Consider the following 23,807-nt stretch of genomic DNA (forward strand, 5'->3'; position numbering starts at 1 on the left):
TGATTGTGGAGGCATTGATATGCACTCAAAATTGGATAAGAAAGAGTAGCTTTCCTATATATGACTATGACGAAGTGCACGGTGTGTTAGTTGGCGATGACCTCGCTATTAGTAATACAAGAATACTTGTTACATTTTATTTTTAACGTCTTATTAGTAATTGTTACATTTTATTAAGTAATAACGTTTTTCTTTTGTGTTATATATAGACATTGTGGATGCCATACACAACTTGAAGCTAACAGGGAAGAGATAAGATAATTAGTCAAAATGTCAAATAGATGTTGGAATCCACATATTAGAGTTTTTTTTGGGGGAAACTTGAAAGTATATTTTGAATGTTGGATAGTTAATGATGGGTAGTTAGTGATCAGGAAATTATGACAGTTATGTTCTAGTTAAGAGTTGGTAGTTTTTGGGTACTTTGGTTAATATCAACAAAATGATGTAATGGTTGTTTGAAAGAGAGAAATTGACTTATTTTTTATAATATCAAACTTGTAGTTTTTCATATATTGTTTGGCAATCACTTGTTTATATAGATTACATTAATAAGTTAGTGCATGTTCCTACGAATCTAATAGCAGTTACATTCAAAAATTAGAGTATGTTTCTAAAATAATAATACATCCAACACTTGACAAGGTTTCAAGACCCGACAAGAACTGGCAAAAACCGAAACTGTAATCAAAATATTTCTCAAAATACGTTGCTATTTCTCGAGGACCGATTCCAACGTCGAATACCCGACAAAAACTAAAACTGGTAGAATCGACGGTCCGGTTCGTTTCTTAATTTCGTCCAACTTCGGCTCCTAGGTCGGGTCCGGTTCTAGTCGGATCGGTTCCTTTGCTCATCTCTATTCCCAACTGTAGGCCTTGCATCTAGCAACTACTGAACATCTCAGCAGAAGCCCAATGGATCAATTTTGGTCCTCCGGTCATTAGGGGTTTTAGGCTTAGTTTAGTTAGGCTTGTATATAAAGGGCAAAATGGTATTTTTCCCTCATCATCATGAATAATGGACTAGATCATGGGTTTAGGCTAAACCCTAATTATTGATTGGGTTTGTTTCTGGTTTTAGTTTAGTGTGAGAAGCATTGTTCGTAGTGGATCGAGTGTTGTTTCAGTTATCATCAGTTGAGGTGAGTCTTCTCATTGTACTATGGGCTGAAGGAACCAATGTCGACCTATTGGCTTATGTATTATAAGAAGACCATGGGGTGACCCTTGGCATTTGTATGAAAGACCTGAAGGTAGCTCCTGAAAAATTTGTATGCAAGACCAGAGTTTGGACCCTGGAAAATATGTAGATAATTAGATATAGATTGTATGCTAGTTGTCTTTGTGATGCTTTCATGGAAGACCAGTAGGTGGCTCTTGGCACTTGTCTGCAAGACCCTGAGTTTTGGCCCCTGGCCTGGTAAGGAAAGACCATGATACGGCTCGTGGCATAATGACAAGACTATGATTGGCTCATAACATTCTCTATCGTATGTATGATATATGGTATTTTGGGGAACTCACTAAGCTTTGTGCTTATAGTTTATGTTTATGGTTTCAGGTACTTCAGATCGAAGGGGAAGGGCCCGACGTGATCGCAACGCATCCACCCATGTTTTCCACAACTTATTGGGCTTTGGGATTGTATGTGATAACTGTTTTTACATTAATATATTTTTGAATGATTGGTATTACTAAGTTTTATGGTTGAATTAAAAACAAAATTTTTACATTGAATTTTTGGGTTGTTACAATCAAACATTTAACGATTTCATGTGAACTCATTGTATTATTTGGCCTTATGTATAAAGAAAAACATTATTGTATATTTATATTCTTAGGATTAAACTTATATTTATTAATTTTTGAATAATTTTCGTAACAATTAATGGTCATTAATTAATCTCATGATTAGTCCCGCCTAATCGATTAGTACCTTAACCTCACTCCATCCACATTTTTACAACCTTGGTATTAGGTAAAGAACCTTACAAAAACTATTACATACTTAAACTAGGCGAATGCCCGCGCGTTGCACAGAAGCATCTATATGGCTGAACTCTTTACAAATATATGTTTTTTTAATATAATAATAATGTTATTGTTAAATTTGATATAATAATTTGTATACTAAGTTGATATAATATATTGATTATTTTGAATTATATGATAATATATACATCTATTAAAACCGCATAATCTCAATCTTTTGAATGACCTCTACCCGTGGGTTACTCATGAATAAAATTAAATATAATATATGGTTTAATGTTATTTATAGTTGTTGTTGTTGTTAATTATTTTTTTAAAATTTATTTGCTTAACGTTTTAATTTTTATCATTGTAATTATTTAAAACATCAAACATTTTTTTAAAGATAACAATATAATCATTTATATAGAGTTATTTTTAACGATTGTTATAGTTAGTTATTTTAAGCAACTTATTTGAAAACTTTTAACGATTATAAAAATATCTTTTGGAAATATTAGTTAAACTGATATTACAATTTAGTTTTTGCATTTCACACTACAATTTATAATTTTTAACTATTTACAAAATATTTTTTGGGTTTGTTAAGTGGAACTAAAATTTATATTGAAGTCGACCCTATAATGTTATATTTAAATTAACAATTTAAGTATTTTGTCTAAACTGTTCAAAAGTTGTAGCTTTAAACCGATAATGGTTTACATACAACAACATATTAAATTTAATAAATTAAATAAAATATGTCAAAAGTTAAGGACATAACTTTATAAGTAGAAGTAAAAATATTATTTTAATATTAAATTTAGTTTATTTATGATTACACTTTAGGTTTGATACTTATTTAACCTTATTAACCAACTTATAATCATTATTAAAAAGACAGTACAATTTATCACTTTTAACTATTTACAAAATATTCTTTAGATTGTTTAAGTTAAACTTAAGTTTATATTTAAGTTGATCCTGTAAGGTTATATTTAAATTAACAGTTTAAATATTTTATACAAATTGCTTAAAAGTTGTAGCTTTAAAATGATAATGGTTTGTATACAATAACATATTAGACCTAATAAATTAAATATAATATGTTAAAAGTTAAAAACATAACTTTATAAGTAGAAGAAAATATATTCTTTTAATATTGAAATTTAGTTTATATATGATTACACTTTAGGTTTTATATTTATTTAACCTTATTAACCAACTTATAATCATTATTAGAAAGAAATTGAAAAGTCATGAGAGTTTCAAATGAATGTGGTGAAAGAAAAAATGGGAGTTTCAAATGAATGTGGTGAAAGGAAAAATGATTCCTTTATAAGTATACTAGGCGTAACCTCGCGCGTTGTACAAGAATGCATTTAAGTGGTTAAAATAATTATGGAAAAAAAATAGAAATATGTTGAAATTTACGTTTTTAGTCATGTTTTGGGCATTAATCGAATTATCAAATAACATAAAACCATCAATTTATATTTTGATACTATCTAATATAGTCCATACCTTATAAACTTTACTTTTACTTTTATAATTTCCAATATATATTATAAGTTTTTGTATAACATTAATATAATCTACTTTTCTTATGTCCGATAATATTTTTTGGATAAAATAAGAAATAAGTTGTTTTGAATGAGCTATTAATAAACAATGTTGATCTAATAAACTTTGTATTACACTATTTATATTACACCAAAACATCCAATGTTTCATATATGAACTTTCAAATATTAAACATTGAAATTAAGAATGAAGTCATACAAAATATATCATTATACATAAATGTCATCAAGAGTTTTAAAATAATTCGATTAGTAAATATGATATTTAATTTTATTTACATATTTTGCAAGGCGTACGTTTGACTTTATGTTGGTGCGTCGAGAATCATCTTCCTTAATTTGTACCTAAAAATTTAAGGTGAATAAGAATATAAAATAGATATTACTAAGCATTAATATAAATAATTAAAAAGGATATGTGGATCTCCTACCACTAGTTAAAGACAACATATATCTCTAGTGGTATCGATTCCTATGTGAAATTGAAGTAATCATTCTATATACACCTTGTTTTCTAATTACATAAACAAATATGAGTAACTAAACATAAAAATGTTATCTTTATGTAGAAAAAATATTTTAGTTAACTAACAAATTAAATAATATAAGTTTAAGATTTAGGAGATTCAAAACATTAATATTTTTATTAACCAATCAATTAAGTAACACATGTTGAAATTTTTACAATCATTATTAAAAAGCATTTGAAATATTAGATTTTAAATGAATTTTGATTAAAGTGTTTTGACCACTATTATAATATATATATATATATATATATATATATATATATATATATATATATATATATAGAGAGAGAGAGAGAGAGAGAGAAAGAGAGAGAGAGAGAGATGGAAAGTATAACATATGTATGAGTTTTAATTAATTATCTTTTTGAAACGGTACAATTACAAAACAATAAAAAAAACATATTTAAAATATTTTCGACATCATCCTATATGATCAATATATTAACGATTAAAACATAATATACAACGACTGTATTACAAATCAAAAAACGTAGAAAACATAAAAACGAATTAGTATAACAAACTTACAAATTAAAAGCTCTAATATAATATCATATCTTCAAAAGTGGTCATAAGAGCTCAATCCAACACAAAAACCTTTAAGTTTGTTTTTCTTTTTGAAATTTGTATATGATTTATATGGATATCTTTCCAAAAGATTGACATTTATGTAGTAAATTTTTCACTAAATGCTAATTAAACATAATATAAGTTATAAAACTTTTGAGTGTTAAATCATAATTAAGAAAACTTTTGAGTTGCATTAGTTAAAAGATGGAGTTTCAAATAAATGTGGTTTGAGGAAGTTAAAAAATAGGGTTTCAAATGCATGAGATTTAAGAAAAAATGCTAACTTTATAAGTATGTATGATATAATGATTTCCTCCCATAAATTCGGAATTTGTAAGGGATACATATTTTGTTTGCGGTCGATAAAATCATCTTTCATTTTAACATCTCTGTGACGGTCGCGTTCTGCCCGAAGTCATAAATTATTATTTTGTTTTTTAATTCGATATTTAATTTTAAGATAAGCGAATCAAAAAAGTTAAAATATATGGGTATGTAGGAAAACCATCTAAACATATTCGAAGAAGCTGTGAGAATTGGATGAAATGGTGAAGACCAGTTGAAATAAAAAATGCATAAATACATAAAAATAATATGGTTATACATTTAAAATATATAAAATACACACACACACACACACATATATATATATATATATATATATATATATATATATATATATATATATTTATGTATATATAACTTAAAAAATACATAAAAATGTAAAAATACGTATAAATATGTAATACATAAAAAAACACATAAAAATATGTAAAATACTGAAAAATACATATAAATACGTAAAAAATTTGTTTATACATTTAAAATATATAAAAATACATAAGCATCTATATAAAAAACTTAAAAAATACATATAAATATGTAATACATAAAAAATAACACATAAAAATATGTAAAATATATAAAAGTATGTAAAAAATACGTTTATACATTTAAAATACATAAAAATACGTAAATATATACATATAAAACTTAGAAAATAAATAAATAAGTAAAAATTGATATAAATACATAAAAAATATGTTTATACATTATATATAAATTTTGATAAAATATGCAGAAAAATCTCATTATTTTGGAAAAATTAACGATTTAGTTACATGACCTGCTAAACAGGTCAAAAAGAACTAAAGTGAATAAATTAGTTTGTTTTTTTGGGATTTTTTATTCAAAAAAAGTTAAATAGTCGGGATTTTTTTGTTAAAAAAAATTAAGATTTTATTATAAATTTTTTAAAAATATTATGACTTTACTGTATATTTCTCAGAAATGTTTCAAGCTGAAGGTTAATTGAAGCGAGTGGTTATAAAATTTTAGCTATATGTTTTTTTAACCTTTGTCTTTTTCCTAACTCTTTGCTAATTTAATATTATTTGATGTTTAAAACAAAACTATATCTTTTTGTAACCTTTTGTTTTGTTTCCCTACTCTTTCCTAACTAAAATATAGTTTGATGTTTAAAAAAAACAGCAAGTTTTATTTTCTTTACCAAGCTCAATCAATGATTTTGGTCAAAGGCTCAGTTTCATGTTTCCACAACATCAATCCGCTTCAAATTATGGAATGAAAAGACAGATCACCCACCTCAACTTTCAACGTAGTTTTTTAGCCTAAAACAAGAATATATTCTACTTGAAAGTTACTTCGTGAACTTCAATGAAGGATTTCAAAACAATTAATCAAATTATAACTGAAGTTTAAGAATAATCTATGTTTTACAAGTTAAGAGATACATAACTTCTACCAACAATCTAACACAACGTTTTATGCATTCAAACCAAAAAAAACGAACCCCAACACAAAAAAAGAATAAATAAAAAGACTGTAAAACCGGATTGGTCTGGACAAAGACCATTTAAGAAAGAGTAAATTATTAAAATTGTCCCTATGGTTTGGTGAAAATTACACGTTTGGTCCATAATTTTTTTTTCCACTTGGATTGTCCCTGTGGTTTGATTTTGTTGCGTTTTTCGTCCCTTACATACATAAAGTTAGGGATAAACGTGCAATTTTGACCAAACCATAGGGACGAAAAACGCAACAAAAGCAAATCATACGGACGATCCGAGTGCAAAAAGAAAATTAGGGACCAAACGTGCAATTTTGACCAAACTATAGGGACGATTTTAGTAATTTACTTTTTAAGAAAAGACCAAAAAAATGGGACCATCTAAATCTATTTTTTACGTCTCTAATGATAAAGTTAGTATGAACAATATAGTCAACATGCCTTTTTTTCACAGAAGCTTCTATTTTGTAAACATCAAAAATCAGTAAGAACATTACTTTTTGCAAGTATAAATAATTTTCCGTACACATTTTGATTTGAATAAAAAATATTAAAGATAACGTCCAATTAAAATATATTATATCAAATAATTAAATGTTACAGGCTCCAATGTTTTTTTTACAAAAATAATTGTTAATTTTACAATATAAAGGTGAAACACAATGATTAAGAAATCCAGTAAATTGGCAAGCTCTATGATTTAAGCAACATTAATACATTATAGTTGCTAACAACCAAAGAATGGTTGATGGAGTGTTATCCCAGGTTGGTGATTTTGGAGATTCTTACATGTCACTTAAAGAAATGAAATTGTGGTTACCACATCACATTCAAATACAAAAAAGTTACACGGTAGATTACATTAACGGATGTATATTTATAATCGTATATATAATCATCTCAAACAAATACACAAATAAATACAATTTAAGATAAACTAGTATTTTGCCCATCATGCAATTCGGCGGTGAAAATACGTTTTGTAATTTGAATTTTGATGATCGTATTGATAAATGTTAAATATTGTTGCATTTGTTGGTAGATAATATACAAGAACAATACGACTGAGAAAACTGAAGATGGATGGCGTAAACACGAAAGTTTAGAAAGTTAAGGGGATAAAAATGATATTTTAAAAAGTTCAAAACTGAAGGGGTCAAAATGACATTTGACAAAGTTGAGGGGTGGTAACCGTAGAAAAATCATATTATATAAACTAGGGAGATTACACATGAAACTTTAAAAAATGGAGGAGTGGAATTTACATGTTAGAAAGTGCTAAGTCGAGACACTAAAAGTGACATTTTACAAAGTAGATGGCTGAAAGTGCCATTTCACAAAGTTGAAGGGTGACAGGTATCGCTGGAAACATCCACCGAAGGTAGTATCACTGACTAACTCCAATTAATATTGCCGAATAAAAACTTGTGACATATGATCAAACTCATACATAGAAAATGTGCATAACAACAAGAACAAAAACATACACAAAATTTACGTTGAAACATAAAGAAACCCGATTTTATACTGACAGGTACATAAAAATAAACTAGTGATATTATTTTTCTTAATTTAACGAACGAAAGTTCAAATAATAATATAAAAATTATTATATGTGACCTGACTAATATATAGGAAGCGATGAAGCGTACATAAAAAAATGAAAATGTCAAAAAAAGGTCGAGCCATAGAAAAATTTGAATTTATAGCGACAAGTACATAAAAAAAACAAGTAACAAAATATCCAAATTTATGTCGAAATATTGAACAACTTGAATTTATCCTGATGCATATATAACAATAAGCACATAATTTTTTTATAAGTTAACGAACGAAAATTATTAAGAAAAATCAAATTATATATATATATATATATATATATATATATATATATATATATATATATATACACACACACACACACACACACACACATACTACGAGGGATAAACACAAAAGTTTTGAAAAATGAAAAGGATGAAAATGACATATTACAAAGTTAAAAGTAGAGGGAGTCAAAATAACATTTTAATACTTAGTTAATTTATCTAAAAATAAAACGAATGAAACTACCAAGTAAAAAAATAGGACAAAAAAAATCATAGGGACTAAAATTGTCAAGTGCATGAGGGATTGATATTACTTTTTATGCTATCATAATCAAGCCCAACCTTTAATGGGTTCCGGGTGTGCGGGTGCAGATAGCCTAAAAAAAATAGGGCTTGAATTTTCGTGAAATTACCCAACCTTTAATGGGTTCCGGGTGTGCGGGTGCAGATAGCCTAAAAAAATAGCCTAAAAAAATAGGGCTTGAATATATATATATATATATATATATATATATATATATATATATATATATATATATATATATATATATATATATATATATATATATATATATAAACTTACGTAAATATTTAACAAAACCTCTAGTAGATTAGTTGGCTAAGAGGTGCTCCCACTTCCCTTGTAACACCTGTTTCTAAGGATGAATTGGTTTAGGGTTTTAAGGAGTCAAAATGTTGATTTTTGGAGAAAATCGAGTGTCGCGACGTGACCATTGGGTGGTCCAAAGTGACAAGCAAATTATGAGAAGCACGTTTGGAATCATTCTCATGACATGAGACCTAGGGTATCACAACGTGAGATCTACTGCAGCCGAAACCCATGATCTTTTAGAGTTTTCTTCGTATTTAAACCATTTACGTCGATTTTTAGGGTTGACTATCAGCCTCTATCATCCCTATTTCCTCAGAAAAACCCTAACCCTCATTCCCTTGGTGATTCTTGGCCTTTTGGAGCATTTGTTGGCTCGTAGAAAAAGATAAGAAGGATAAGAAGGTGTTCTATTAGTGGAGCTTGCAAGGAAACATCATCATCATCATCCTATATTCTTTTTAGACCTTTATAAGTGTCAAAAGCTCAAACTTTATTGCTTAAAGTGGTTAGATCTAAGGTGTTGTCTCATGTCTTTCATGTTTCACCAAGTTTGAATGGAAGAAATTCATAAAGTTGGCAATTTTGTGCATTCTAAGGGTCCATTGAGTATGATAATGCTCATATCTAAAAGTTGGCTGGTTATTGGATCCATACATATGAGTTTTGGTATAATCTCTTCATTTTGACCTAGAATGGATGGAGGACATGCATGAGGTTTGTATGTCCATAAAGTAATCATTTGTATGAACCTCTAGAGTCCTTTTTAGCTTCTAGAAAAGTTAGAGTGAAAAACTTATTGAATTAATGACTCAAATCTTTGGATTGTTGCTTCAGACTGTAGTCACGACGTGACCATGCAAGAACTTGTATCTACCGAGTCTTTTGGGTTTACGACGTGACAGAGTAATGTTCACATCGTGAAGTTTGCTCAATGGGTTGTCCGTGACAAATTGGCTAAGCTGGAACGAGTCGAGTTGGGATCAGGTTGAGTGAGTTCTCACAACATGATCAATGGTTGGTCACGACGTGAGGCTCAATGGATGGTGTTTTCGCTGTTGACTTTGACCTTGACCGTTGACTTGTTGACATGAGTTGACTTTTGGTCAAATTAAGAGTTTTAGAGTATACACTCAGAGGGTTTAGCTGCTACATGCGATGTGAGTCTTCTACGCTATACTTGTCTGTGTAGTAGTATATGCTTGTTGACCAACTGAGTCTTATTTGTTGACTGTTGTTTAATGTGAACGGAGTTGTTAATAACTCTTGGACTGCTAATAACCTGTGAGGATTTTTTAATATGTTAATTATTTATCTTTAATAAATTAATTTGAATTTATTTATTTTGTTGATTTTCATAATTAATTTAAAAAATTTCTTCAACAACTTTTTTTAGAATAACAAATAATTATTTTTTTCTTCTCAGGATTAAACTCACAATTCCATAACCATCTAGTTAGTTGTCTTCATAACCATCTAGTTAGTTGTCTTCATGCTAACTAGCTAACCCAACTTGTTGTTCAAATACTTAAAACTCCTTTTTATTTTTGTTTAATGACAAAATAATAATTTGAAAGTTTTTTATTTGTCTCCGCTTGACATATCTATCTATCATTTCTTTTTGCGTCGACAACTCGACATATGTCGGTCTTTGTTTAAGATTTACATGTGTGTGCCCCGTTCTTTCAATCGAGAATGCCCCAGGTGGGGTTTATATTCTTTTTATTTTTTATTTTTCTTTTTAAAGACTTTAATATACCAATAACCCTTATACTTCATTGTTTTGTATAATTTTGGTCCAATACACATATCTTTTATCTCGTACCGCTAAAGAAGTTATATGAAGGAAATAAAGACATTTATAAATATAAACGGAAAATACTAATTTTCTTCCTATGTATATCTTCTTCGTTTTGTTTTATTTCATAAATATTGTGTGAGCATACTATTATTTCAGCCTCAAATTCTTTACCCTATTAAATAAATTAATTTTATAGAAAGAGTGTATTATTTTTGTCATTGTAGATCTGCTAAGCAAAGGTAGAGACGTAGTGTACTGATAACTTCAATAAAATTATATAATACTTACATTTTACTTATACATGACATATTTGACAAAAATAGCTGCTAGATGGTAGCTATTACGTGCAACGAATAGTTGGTAACTGAGAACAAGACCGACCCTGAGATTTCGTAGGCCCTATGCAAATTGACAAAAAATAGGTCTTGATCTAAAAATTTTAGCAAAACAATTATAACTTTTCGTTTTTATTCCAAAATACATAAATTAAAATTTTCATTCAAATTAGTACACAAAGAAACCTGCTTATATTTAGAAAACCGTAATCCTTCTAAAGATTAGAACTCTAATTCAGTGATTTGCTTCTTGGTTCTTGATTCTAAAGAATAAAACCCCGATACAATGATTTGCTTATAATAAAATTATATAAAAAAAATAGAAAAACAGAAATGAAATAAGCAAGTTATATTACATTATCAAAAAATAAAACTCTTATTTGCTTCTATATAAAAAACATAAATAAAAAATGTACCTTCTGATTTTCTGAAACTCCGAAAAAATATGAAATCAGAAACCTTTAAACCTCAAAGAAGGATTGACAATCCATAGATTGTTGCTCGATGCATCTGAATTTAATAAAATAAGAATAAGAAAAAATGAAAGAAAAAAAAAACTGATTTAGTTCTTATAAATAAATAAGAAATTATCATAAATAAAAATAAAAAGCAAACCTAAAAGGAAAAACATAATTTGGTTTGTTTGTACGTTCAGAAATTAGAAATTGATTTTCTTGTTCCTCTTATTTTCGAAACTGATTTCTTCGCGCCTTCCGATTTTCGAAACTACTTTGTATGTACCTTCAAAACAATAAACATGAAATCTATTATCTTCTTACTTCAAACCATAAAAGAGAAGCACAAAAAATAGAGCCTTCAAAATCCATAAATCCCTTACCTTCTGATTTCGAAACCTCAAGGTTATTTTTCGAAGCAGAGAAAAAAAATTGTACGATTCATTTCTTTTCCTTGAGATTATAAGCACTCAAAGCTGATTTTTGAGTAGATTGTAGAATTGTTGCTTCTGATTTTCGAGAAGAAATAAGAAAAAAGTGAGATTGTTAGAGATTATTGCCTCTGAAATCGTTTGACTGGACATCATTAATTTCCGCCTCATGCGTAAATTGACAAACAAGAAATCAAAGAGTTTTTTTCTTTTCCCGAGGTTTAGATTTTCCCGCTCACTCCCTTTATGCTAGGGGTGAGCATTTGGACCTAACCCGATCGACTCTTGGACTGGACCGGTTATGGAGAATATTATGGACCGTGGACCGGACTGGATGAGTCGTGTCCATGTCCGTGTCCGTGTCCGGGTCCAGGTTCAGGTTTTCCCGTTCTTGGACCCGTTTGGACCGGTACAACTTTAATTGCATAGAGTACAAGTCGTTAAAATAAGTTTTTGGGTTTGATAGAACTCGTTAAAACGAATATGTTGTTGGGTTTAATACGATCGACTTCTAAAAATGATTACGTTTCCGTTTCATGCATAACTAATCTACCATGATGTTATAATATTATAACTTGCAAAATTAATTTTCTAAATAAAAGCAACTAACATATAAATCAAGTTCACCAAGATCCCTTTCATATGATTTATCTGTCAAAGATACATAAAATTCATAATTATAGTCTAAAATAATAGTTAAAAAGCTGAAATATTTTAGCTTTGATAGCTCAACTTTGAAGGATTATAACTCAGTGAATATAATACCAAAATCAAGAAAATTATAGTCTAAATTCATTTATAAAATGTAAATTAAATGTTGGAAAAAACCGCAGGTCAATCCAACTTAAAACGAATGAGTTATGGTTGTTTAAAAAAATTCACAAATTATAAAATTTTACAAATCTTGCTGAAAAGCTGAATTTTTTTCAGCTTTGATAGCTCAACTTTGAAAGACTGTAACTCATTGAATATAATACCAAAATCAACAAAATTATAGTATACAATCATCTACAAACTGTAAATTAAATGTTGGAAAAAAAAACACATGTCAATCCGAATTAAAACGAATGATTTATGGTTGTTAAAAAAATTTCATAGATTATAATTTTTTTTTTTTTAAATCGGGTCCAACTGGTTTAAAAACACGGTAAAAACCAGACCAGACCGGGAAAAAAACCGGACCGGTTTTGATGGATTCCTATAACTGAGAACCGGCCCGGGGGTCCAAAGAAACGGTCCGATCCTGTCCGGTCCACCGGTCCAAATGCTCACCCCTACTTTGTGCGCTTACATGTTGTAACTGAGAACAATGTTAACCTAATTTGAATTAGGCCAAGAACTTAACATAGGCTAATATATAAGTTATGGAAATTTTAGGCCCTATAATTTGGTTAGTCATGGACACGCTTTAAACTCCCATTGGGTTGGCCTTGGCTTAAAGTTATAGTTTTTATTAGTTATATAAGTGTTTGACAAAAATAGTTGAAAACTTTTGAAATATATAAAATTACATAAAAAGACAACTGTTTAGTGTGTGTATATGTGTGTGTATATATATATATATATATATATATATATATATATATATATATATATATATATATATATATATATATATATATATATCACACAAATATATAATTTATAATTTATAATATTTTACTAATATTAATAATTTCTCCATAACAAGAAAATGGTCATAATATACCACTGACCGAAAGTCTCAAACTCAAAACTCAAACCACAATCACTACAATTATTATGCGGCTTTTAATGTGTTACCAATATCGATAACAAAGCGATAACGGACATCAGTTTTTGCAAGACGCTCCATTGCAGTGTTGATATATTCAATGGGAATGAGTTCAATCGCTGCCGTTATATTATGTTTTGCTGCAAATTCAATCATCTCCTGTGTCTCTTTTATCCCCCCTATCAAACTTCCTCCCACCATCTTCCTACCTGTCGCATGCATCATCAAGCCTCATTAATATTTCTTATTCACACAAAACTCCCTCACCACATTTTAATGAATGAATTGAGGAAAAATAAAAAAAAAGATTCATACCAAAAAGCAAAGGGAAAGCAGGTAGCTCATACGGCTTGGTTGGACCACCAACCAAAACCAGTTTACCATTAGGCTTTAACAGAGCAATCAAAGGCACAAGAGGATGATCAGCAGAAACAGTGTCAATAATTCCATCCATAGAACCCACTCCACTCTGCATCTGGGCTTGATCACGACTCACCAAGAAAGAATCAGCACCAAAAGTATTAATGGCTTCTTCCTTTTTCTCGGGACTTGTGCTGATCACAGTAACCTTAACACCAAGAGCTTTAAGAAACTTAACAGCAACATGACCCAACCCACCAAGCCCAACCACACCAACATGCATCCCAGGCTTATCGAGCCCATAATATCGAATTGGGCTGTAAACAGTGATTCCAGCACACAGCAGAGGCGCACCACCATCAAGTGGGTAGTCTTTAGGCCATGTGACGATGAAGTGTTCGTTGGCTACCATGTGGTCGGAGTAACCACCGTAGGTTACCATAGAAGAGTCATTGTAGGTTTGTACCATTTTTGGGCAGTATTGCTCTTGATCTGCACCACATTGATCGCATGAATGGCAACACCCGACCATACAACCCACCCCGACTTTGTCTCCTACTTTGACTTTTTTGACCTTGCTACCCACTTCAGTCACCACACCCACAATCTCATGTCTGCAACGATCGACAAAAAACAGTAGTAATTGAGAAACTATTTGTTACAAGTTAAAGGTATGTAAGTAAATGAATAATTAACCCTAATCGTACATATGAAATGGAGGAAGGATTAATTAGTAAAATTACCCAGGGATCATGGGATACTTGGCGTTGTGCCATTCATTTCTGACAGAGTGAAGATCAGAGTGACAGACTCCACAGTACAACACTTTGAACCTCACGTCTTCATCCCCTGTTTCCCTATGTAATCATCATTCATCACAGATTGGACATGAGTTAGAAAAAAAATTATGCATGCTTATAATACGAACAAACTCGTTGATTAAAACTTTAACAATTAATCGTTTTAGGAATTAGTCGAAAGTTTGCAATTATCAAGGATCGAGAGTCAGCTTGTACTACATATAACCCTATGCAAACGTTGTTCAAAACTATATTTGAACCTGCACAGAAGGACATATAGTATCTCCTTATGAAAAAAAAAAGTTAGTCAGTTAGATCTGTTTACCCCAATAAAAAAAGAAAAGAAAAAGTTACTCCACATTCAGAATCATCTAGACTTTCAATTGTCAAAAAGCAAAATATCAATAATATCAAAAAAGTCAAAATTACTTGAAAGTCTAGAAGTTACAACATTTATTCGCTAGAAACAAAAAGATATTTGGATCAACGTAGAAACCGAAAAGAATAATATCGGATCTGTGTATTATATATACGTTCTAAAGCATAATAATTAAAAACTAAACAATAAGTCCATGAGTAACGATTTAGCTACGTATATGAGAAGAAACAAATTATATAATATATATACCTCCGGGAGAAGTTGATGGGGGAGAGTACGCCAGAAGTGTCTCTAGCGGCGTAGCCCAAGGCCTTAACAGGGTGTTCCGTCTCAGGTGATTTACTCCCCATCGGCGATCACTGTGTGTGTATGTTTTCCGGTGAAATGTTTGATATATAGAAAAAAAAAAAAAAGTGAAAGCAAATATTGTGTGTTTAATATGGGAGAGAAGAGAAATAGTGCGTTGGGCAATGGGGGTCGATGGAATATATATAGTGGTGGAGGTTTGATTGCTAAACGAAACGTAAACAGATGATGTGGTAGCGAGAGAGTTTGCTAACGTCACAGATAGATGATGGGCATTGGGCAGTGCGGTGATGAACATTGACACGAACACTGTACTATTGTCTATTGGAAGTAAATTCATCCCAGACCACATGTTATTCTACTGCATGAATCTTGTAATAAAAAGGGACAAAAATATATATATACAAACATCTCACGTTATTGCTAAAATGTATTTAGTTTAAATATTTAATTTTTTATGATAATTTTAAAAAAAATCATATCATGACATGATATTTTAACATATTGATAAAAAGGATATTGAGCCGTGATATATAATTTCTATTTATTTGGTAATTAAATAATTGTGAAATTACAAAATTTTATAGAAATACTTTCTACTGATTAAACGCTACAAAAAAGTATAATTTTTGAGACAATTTCGAAATTATATAAACAGTTTCATATTCATATTAACAAATTTCATAGTTAATATAAGGAAATAGGATTTTTTTTAAAAGGCATTTTGTAGTAGAAACCATCAAGATATCAATTTCTCAATTTTGTACTTGTCATAATGTCATAATGTGTCATCTGTCCAAAAAAAAATGTGTATATCTTTTAAATATGCATGATGGTAAATTGGTACGTTTATATTGTAAGACAAGTCATTGGTTGAATGGGACCACGACCACTATCGTGCACATCATCCTGGCCGGTCATGTTCTTTCATGTTGCCGACGACGAAATTAAATGGTCAATGAAAATAGTTTCCTTCTTGACCGTTCAATGTTCTTTTTTTTTTTTTTTTTTTTTTTTTTTTTTTTTTAAGTTTTTTAATTTTAATTTATTATTATTATTATTATTATTATTATTATTATTATTTACAAAAACTCAATATTTATATAAAGGGCTAGCGGCGCAGCTTGTTGCCCGTTGCATTCCATTGATATGTATTGATCTTTATTAAGCGCATAATATTAAAGGCAATCATTATTATTAAATCTAATAAAACCCTCACCTTCATCACATTTTACTCTCATTCTATAAACCAAAATACACATGGAGGATTTGGAATTATTGAAATATTTTGAATGGGATGATGACAAGGAATTCATCTCGACCTTCTTCAATGTTATGCAACACATTCACGATGAAGAAAATCATGTAACGTCTGGTTCATGGTATGCATTTAATTCAAAATTATTCATTTTTATATAGAAACTTGACGAGTTGGAGGCCCCAAACTCATCGAGTAAAGATGGATTGGGACGCGAATTAAGAAGTCTACTCGATGAGTTGAGAAGCCTCAACTCGATAAGTAGGCTGGCAGAATGAAACCCTAATTTTCAGGGTTTTACACCTTATTTAAACACATTAATCCTCATAACTTGGCCTCATTTCCAGCCTCCATTGTCCCAAACCCTAGCCTCGAAACCCTAATTCACTTTTGAGATTTTTGAGCTAACTTTTGTGCATTCTTGGTGATTTTGAAGAAGGAGCAAGGACGTGTAGGAGAGTAAATCAAGAAGTTGGGCTTTATTTCTAGTTCATCTGAGGTATAAAGCTCATACCTTGTCTATAACATGTTTAAATCTAGTTTTAGGATACTTTCTTCATGTTTTGGTCCAAGTATGTTGGTTTTTGGGATTTGGACGTTCTTTGAGAGCAAACCCTTTAGATCTAGGGTCTTGAGGGGACTTCATGGCATAAAGACGCCAACTTGATGGCCATGGAAGTCCCATGAAACTTTTAGACCATCTTTTTGGTCTTTTGAGCCAAGTAGGTCATGCATGCAAGTAAAGATAGGAACTTTACGTGACCAAACCGTCCCCAGAGTCTAGATCCATGACCCCATGGCTTATCTTGAAGTTTTGATGGCTTTTGGAGTTGGATCTAAGCCATTTTGAGTTAGGCTTAGAGCTCATTTCTTCTACGATGGGTCTTAATGGGTAAAGTCGGAAACTTTACCCTCCTAGATGTGTATTCGACCCAGATCTGGAATATGGGACTTAGATTCGAAGAATAATGGCTCAATACATTAAGAAGGCTTAACAGATTGAAGAACTCGACGAGTTCATAGAGGAACTCGGCGAGTTGAGTTGAAGTGTCCCGATTCTGTTAGAGGAAGGACTCGACGAGTTCAAGGACGGAATCGACAAATTGATTTGGAAAGTCCAGATTCTATTGATAAGAGGAACTAGACGAGTTCATGAAAGAACTCGACGAGTTGGATCGTGATTTCAGGGTTTTATGATTTATAGACTCGGCGAGTTGAAGGGCCAACTCGAAGAGTTGAGTCAACTCGGAATGTTGACTTTGAACAGAGTGTTAACTTTGACTTTGACAAAGTTGACCTTTAAGGGGTCATGAGTATAAAAGGGTAATTAAAGGAAATCTTTTATGTGTAAGAGTTTTGAGAGGGGTTGATTTCAGAGCCTGGGACTGCTCGACTACTTTACATCATTTGAGATGAGTTACCTTCCAGTAGAAGTGGGACGAAGGCACCAATGTCGACCCACTAATAGCTGATTATAGTTGAGATAATTGTCTGGTATGCCACTATTTGTTATGTTTTATGTGCTAGTATGCTACGATATTATATGATAGCGGTAGGAGGGGTGGATTAGACCCTGTAAATGGTTAAGATAAAACAGAGGGTAGGTCGAGCACCCATATATTTCTGACCGTATGATTATGATATGTATTATCTGGTAGTGGAAAGGGGTGAAATAGACCTCGTAACCGGTTGAGATAAATTGGAGGGTAGGTCGGGCACCCAAATATGCTTGGCAGGGTAGGTCGGGCACCCAGATATGCCTGGCAGGGGTAGGTCGGGCACCCCGATATGCCTGACATGGGTAGGTTGAGCACCCAGGTATGCTCAGCAGGGTAGGTCGGGCAACCAGATATGCCTGGCAGTATCTTTATTGTATGGTATATGGTATGATGAGGGAACTCACTAAGCTTTGTGCTTACGGTTTTCAGTTTTGGTTCCAGGTACTTCCTCTTCGAAGGGAAAGGAGCCGGCATGATCGCAGCGCATCACACTACGTTTTCTACATATGAGATCTTTGGGAGTTATACTCTGATGTTGTTTTATCATGACATGTTTTGACTATTGATACATGGGTTTCGATATGAGTTGATACTATGGATGTTTTCAGACAATTGGTTTTATAACTATTAAATTAAAAATGAAATTTTTGGTCTTATATTTTGGGATGTTACAATTCTATAAACCAAAAAACACATGGAGGATTTGGAATTATTGAAATATTTTGACTGGGATGATGACGATGAATTCATCTCTACCTTCTTCAATGTTATGCAACACATTCACGATGAAGAAAATTTAGATGTTGCTCGTACAAGGGCGGTCGTGAATCATGATCGCCAAGCCGCACACGACTTATTGGTATGTGATTACTTTGCTGATAATTATGATTACAATGATGACTCGTTTGAACGTTGTTTCCGTCTTAATAAGGCTATATTTTTACATATTAGTAATGCTTTAGAAGCCTGTTATGATTTTTTAAAACAAAACCCCGATGTTAGAGGAAGAATGGGTTTTAGTAGAATACAAAAGTGTGCAGATGCGCTTGGATATTTGGGATACGGTATGACATTTGATGCATCCGACGAATACTTGAAAATATCTGAGAGGAACGCAGTTGATTGTGTAGATTGGTTTTGTGCATGTGTGTATGAAGTTTTTCACCAACAATATTTGCGTAAACCTACTCCCCGAGATATTGAGAGATTATATTCGGCTCATGAAGAGAGGCATGGATTTCCAGGTATGTTTGGCAGTCTAGATTGTATGCATGTGGCTTAGGAAAAATGTCCAATTGCATGGCGTGGTCAATTCACTCGAGGAGATATAAGTAAACCAAGTATAATCCTAGAAGCCGTTGCATCTCAGAATTTATGGATAAGGAATTCTTTTTTTGGAGTCGCAGGGTCTAACAACGACATTAACGTTCTTGGCCAGTCTCTACTTTTCAACGATCTTTGGACCGGCAAAGCACCTGATATGACGTTCACGGTGAACGAACATTTGTACAAATACAGTTACTACCTTTGTGATGGGATATACCCAAATTATTCTACACTTATGAAGGCATATTTGGTTCCTTGAAGTGAAAAGACAAAGTTGTTCACAAAGAGGCAGGAATCAACAAGGAAGGATATCGAGAGGGCATTTGGAGTCCTCAAGCAGACATAGTGTGACATCCTCTATTTCTCGGCCAGAAAAGACTGATTTGTTTATGCTTTATTTAAAAACCAGAGTATCCTTTTGAAGAATAATATTGTAGAATTTGTTACCAAAATATGATAAAGATATTATCAAAGCATTTCTGAAAAAATGTATTTTAATTATATTAAAAACGTTAGGATGTCATCGTCAATACAATACATAATCATAAACGGAAAATAACATAGGCCTTACAAAATCTATTATTCTACTAGCCTATAATCCACAATTGTCTCATCTGATCATCACACTGGTGCTCTTGTGCCACTACCTGTAATACAAGAAATTGAGAGGGTCGGGCTTAGGAGCCTGGTGAGCACATAGGGTTTTCAACCCATAATACTTAAGTTCTTTAATTTCATCAAATCATTCAACCCGTTCCCATTATCCTCAATTTCTGTCCGTAAAGCATCTAATTTAAGGGACATAGCCTAAGGATTATCTTTGGGATTGACAATAATGCTTAGGGGATTCCTCAGCAATATATGTCAGTAAGGCAACCATGAGGGGGATGGAGTATACCTGGTGAACACGTAGTTCAAAAACACCTACAAGTTGCGAGCCTGCTAGCATTCCACTGGACTGTCTAAAATAGTCTGTGGGCGTCATCTATACTTTGCTAAATGATTGGATCAGCTTTAACATCAAGGCCTCTCATTATTTATTTCATATTTCATCATCTATATCATCTACCCATCTTTACTCAGCATAATTATAGGTATAAAATACATATACATTTTAAATCAAATAAAACATGTATAAATCGTTCATCCAACATAGATATCAGGAACATTGATAACAAACACATAGAACATGTAATTTATATTAAATACTTAATATCTATGTGTAAGATGAAAGTAACTATGCATTCACTTGATAAAGTAACGACTCGAAATTCAAGCAGTGTTTTGCTTCTAGGAACTGTCTTTTTCTTTAACGTAACCTAGTGTTATTATCACTAAGTCTTAGTCTATTATTGATTGCGACTAATTATAAGTCTAGATTCATCATTAACTTAAAGTCTACTTTCATGATCTTTCAAGTAAGGATTAACCAGGTAGGACAGTTGGGAGGCAAGACCATTTCGGCGTATATCCTTTTTGAAATCCAACAACCAAGCCAACATGACCGTTCTAAACACCTCTCCCGTAGGTAGATCAATTAGTATAACGACTTGGAATCACTGATAAATCTTGTTTATAGGTTCTTAATAATGATAATGAATTTAAACATAAGTTACACTTAAAGCGTAATAAGGGTAGCTCAACTTATAAGGTTTCTAGCGAAAACTTAGAACTCCATGGTCAGAACTTCGTCGCTAAATCTTTTTCTAAAAAGATTAATCATGAGGGACCGAAATGCTCGGGGATAAGAAGAGAAAGACTCTTAAATCAAGAGAATGGTGCAAGAAATATGAGAGTCTAGAGCCTCTTATTTATAGTAATTGAATTTTCAAAAACCACCCTCAATAGTTACTTAAATGACCTTATAGTTATTTAAACGAGTAAACACCCCTTTATAATACTATTTTAAATAGATATAACGATATTATACTAAATTAATGTCAAAAGTACTCAACACTAGTCTTATAACGACTGCATTGTCGATACCTTTCTAATGATATAAATATATATATATATATATATATATATATATATATATATATATATATATATATATATATATATACACACACACTTTATTTTATATGTATCTGTAACGACCCAAAAATACGACCCAAAAATTTCGTTTTTAATACCATCAAAACTATAATCAGAGTATCATATAGATAAACCATGCGTGATATGTCCCCAAAAGATAATAAAGTACTGTGCGGAAAATGTAACATGCTATGTCCAAAACAACAACTAAATCCATTCCAACTAAAGCTGAAACGGTGGTGTGTGCGATGCCGTCATCCAGAGCTCTTCCCTTTGCTTGCGGAAGTACCTGAAACCAAAACTGAAACTGTAAGCACGAAGCTTAGTGAGCTCCCCCAACTTACCACATACCATACAACAACATATAAACACATATTGGGCCTTGCCCACTGCATCGGGTCGGGACCCGGAAAACTGCATCGGACCGAAGTCCGGAACTGACTGGGACCTTGTCCCCTGCATCGGACCGCAGTCCGGAACTAACTGCATCGGACCGAAGTCCGGAACTGACTGCATCGGACCGAAGTCCGGAACTAACTGCATCGGACCGAAGTCCGGAACTATCTGGGACCGTGTCCCCTGCATCGGACCGAGGTCCGGAACTGACTGCGCATAGCATAGCATATCATAACAATTTATACTGCATACTGCATCGGGCCGTGGCCCGGAACATAAACACATACACATAGCACATAAGACATGTCTGTACCACGAAGGCATCAAACATACTAACTACTACATCGGACCGAAGTCCGGATACTACTATTAACTGGACGGGTCGGCATTGTGGCCTTAGACCCGCCCCTACGGAAAGGAAACTCACCTCGTAAGCTAGCGGATGAGAGTGCGGCTCGGAAAGCTAACGGCTGCTGCTCCTGAATCTCCTCGGCTACAAATCCATAAACACACTCAATCAATCACTAGCACTACACTCAGGGTAAAATGACTCTTTTACCCTTGGTCAAAGTTGACTTACTCAGGGCTGACTCGCCGAGTCGGGATACCCGACTCGCCGAGTCCTAGACTCTCCGTTCAACTCTTACCAGCTGTTACTCGTCGAGTGTGGCATCGACTCGACGAGTATCCTCTGGATCCAAAAACTCAGATGATCTTCATCCGACTCGCCGAGTCAGATGAACAGACTCGACGAGTTGTTCTTAATCCTCAAGAAGATTGCCTTGGACTCGCCGAGTTGCATGAACAAACTCGCCGAGTCCCTCCATTACTGAGTCTACTCTTAACTCGCTGAGCCCACTCCCTAACTCACCTCGGACACTCGACACTGAAGAAACTGAAGAACTCGGGACTCGCGACATGACTCGTCGAGTCGTTCCTCCGACTCGCCGAGTCGCCGCCATGCAACATATTTTTACTCGATTTTTCTTGAATCCAACACATGCAAATGATAGATCTAGGTCCATTAAGCTGTTTTACCACGTAAAGTTTCCAACTTTACGTGCACAACCACATGAATGAGGGAAATAAGACTAAAATATGCACAATAAGGGTAGATCCATGGCTAATAAGCAATGTAACTCCAAAAAGACAGTGGATCTGGACTCTTCAACACCCCAACACTCAGATCCAAAGGTATTTCGGCTCAATAACACAATCAAGCAAGCATAAAGCTTGGAACAAGCATCAAATAGCCCTTAAAAGAGCTCTAATGGAAGTTTAAGCATGAAACCAGAAGAGAACTCCGAAAATACCTCAATAAGTTCACACTTGGTCTTGGATCTTGGCACTAGAACTCGTTTCCTTGCTTCCTTCTTCTTCTCCTTCTTCACCCCTTCACAAAATGGAACAAGATCACTTATAAGCTCACAAGAGGAAGGTTTAGGGTTTCTCACAGTGCTCTCAGGAGGAAAGTGACGAGATGGAGGCTATAATGGGGTTTAAATAGTGAGCAAACCCGGGGAGTTAGGGTTTCACCCAGACGGACGGACTCGCCGAGTCCAGGATATGGACTCGCCGAGTCGCCGGCTCCCGCGTGCACAAGATGCGCGTCCTGACTCGGCGAGTCAGGCTAGAACTCGCCGAGTCCCTCTTGAAAACTTAGCCCAAATCAAATTAATTAACATACCGGAAACGGGTCGCTACAATTCTCCCCCACTTGTTTCAGACTTCGTCCTCGAAGTCTGCTACGGCTGGATCTGCGAATA

General features: G+C 32.7%; 2 protein-coding genes across 3 annotated transcripts; one reads left to right on the forward strand and one right to left on the reverse strand.

Moving 5' to 3' along the window:
- Positions 1–11,073: 11,073 nt before the first annotated feature.
- Positions 11,074–15,670, reverse strand: LOC111878515 (probable mannitol dehydrogenase). Of its 2 annotated transcripts, XR_002845816.3 has the most exons (7): positions 15,469–15,670; positions 14,784–14,897; positions 13,996–14,654; positions 13,710–13,889; positions 11,657–11,782; positions 11,458–11,551; positions 11,074–11,105 (listed from the first exon to the last, which is right to left on the reverse strand). XR_002845816.3 is itself a non-coding variant. In XM_023875028.3 (6 exons), exons 1-5 carry the CDS (start codon positions 15,567–15,569, stop codon positions 11,700–11,702), a joined length of 1,137 nt encoding a protein of 378 aa, XP_023730796.1. In that variant the 5' UTR covers positions 15,570–15,670; the 3' UTR covers positions 11,376–11,551; positions 11,657–11,699. The 2 variants fall into 2 exon arrangements, 1 of the variants encoding a protein (XP_023730796.1); XM_023875028.3 differs by lacking the exon at positions 11,074–11,105 and having other exon boundaries at positions 11,376–11,551.
- A 3,306-nt stretch (positions 15,671–18,976) lies between these two features.
- Positions 18,977–19,867, forward strand: LOC111878469 (uncharacterized). The gene is made up of 2 exons (XM_023874965.1): positions 18,977–19,526; positions 19,689–19,867. Exons 1-2 carry the CDS (start codon positions 18,977–18,979, stop codon positions 19,865–19,867), a joined length of 729 nt encoding a protein of 242 aa, XP_023730733.1.
- Positions 19,868–23,807: the final 3,940 nt, after the last annotated feature.

Source organism: Lactuca sativa, chromosome 4, assembly GCF_002870075.4.
Source record: "Lactuca sativa cultivar Salinas chromosome 4, Lsat_Salinas_v11, whole genome shotgun sequence".
NCBI lineage: Eukaryota > Viridiplantae > Streptophyta > Magnoliopsida > Asterales > Asteraceae > Lactuca > Lactuca sativa.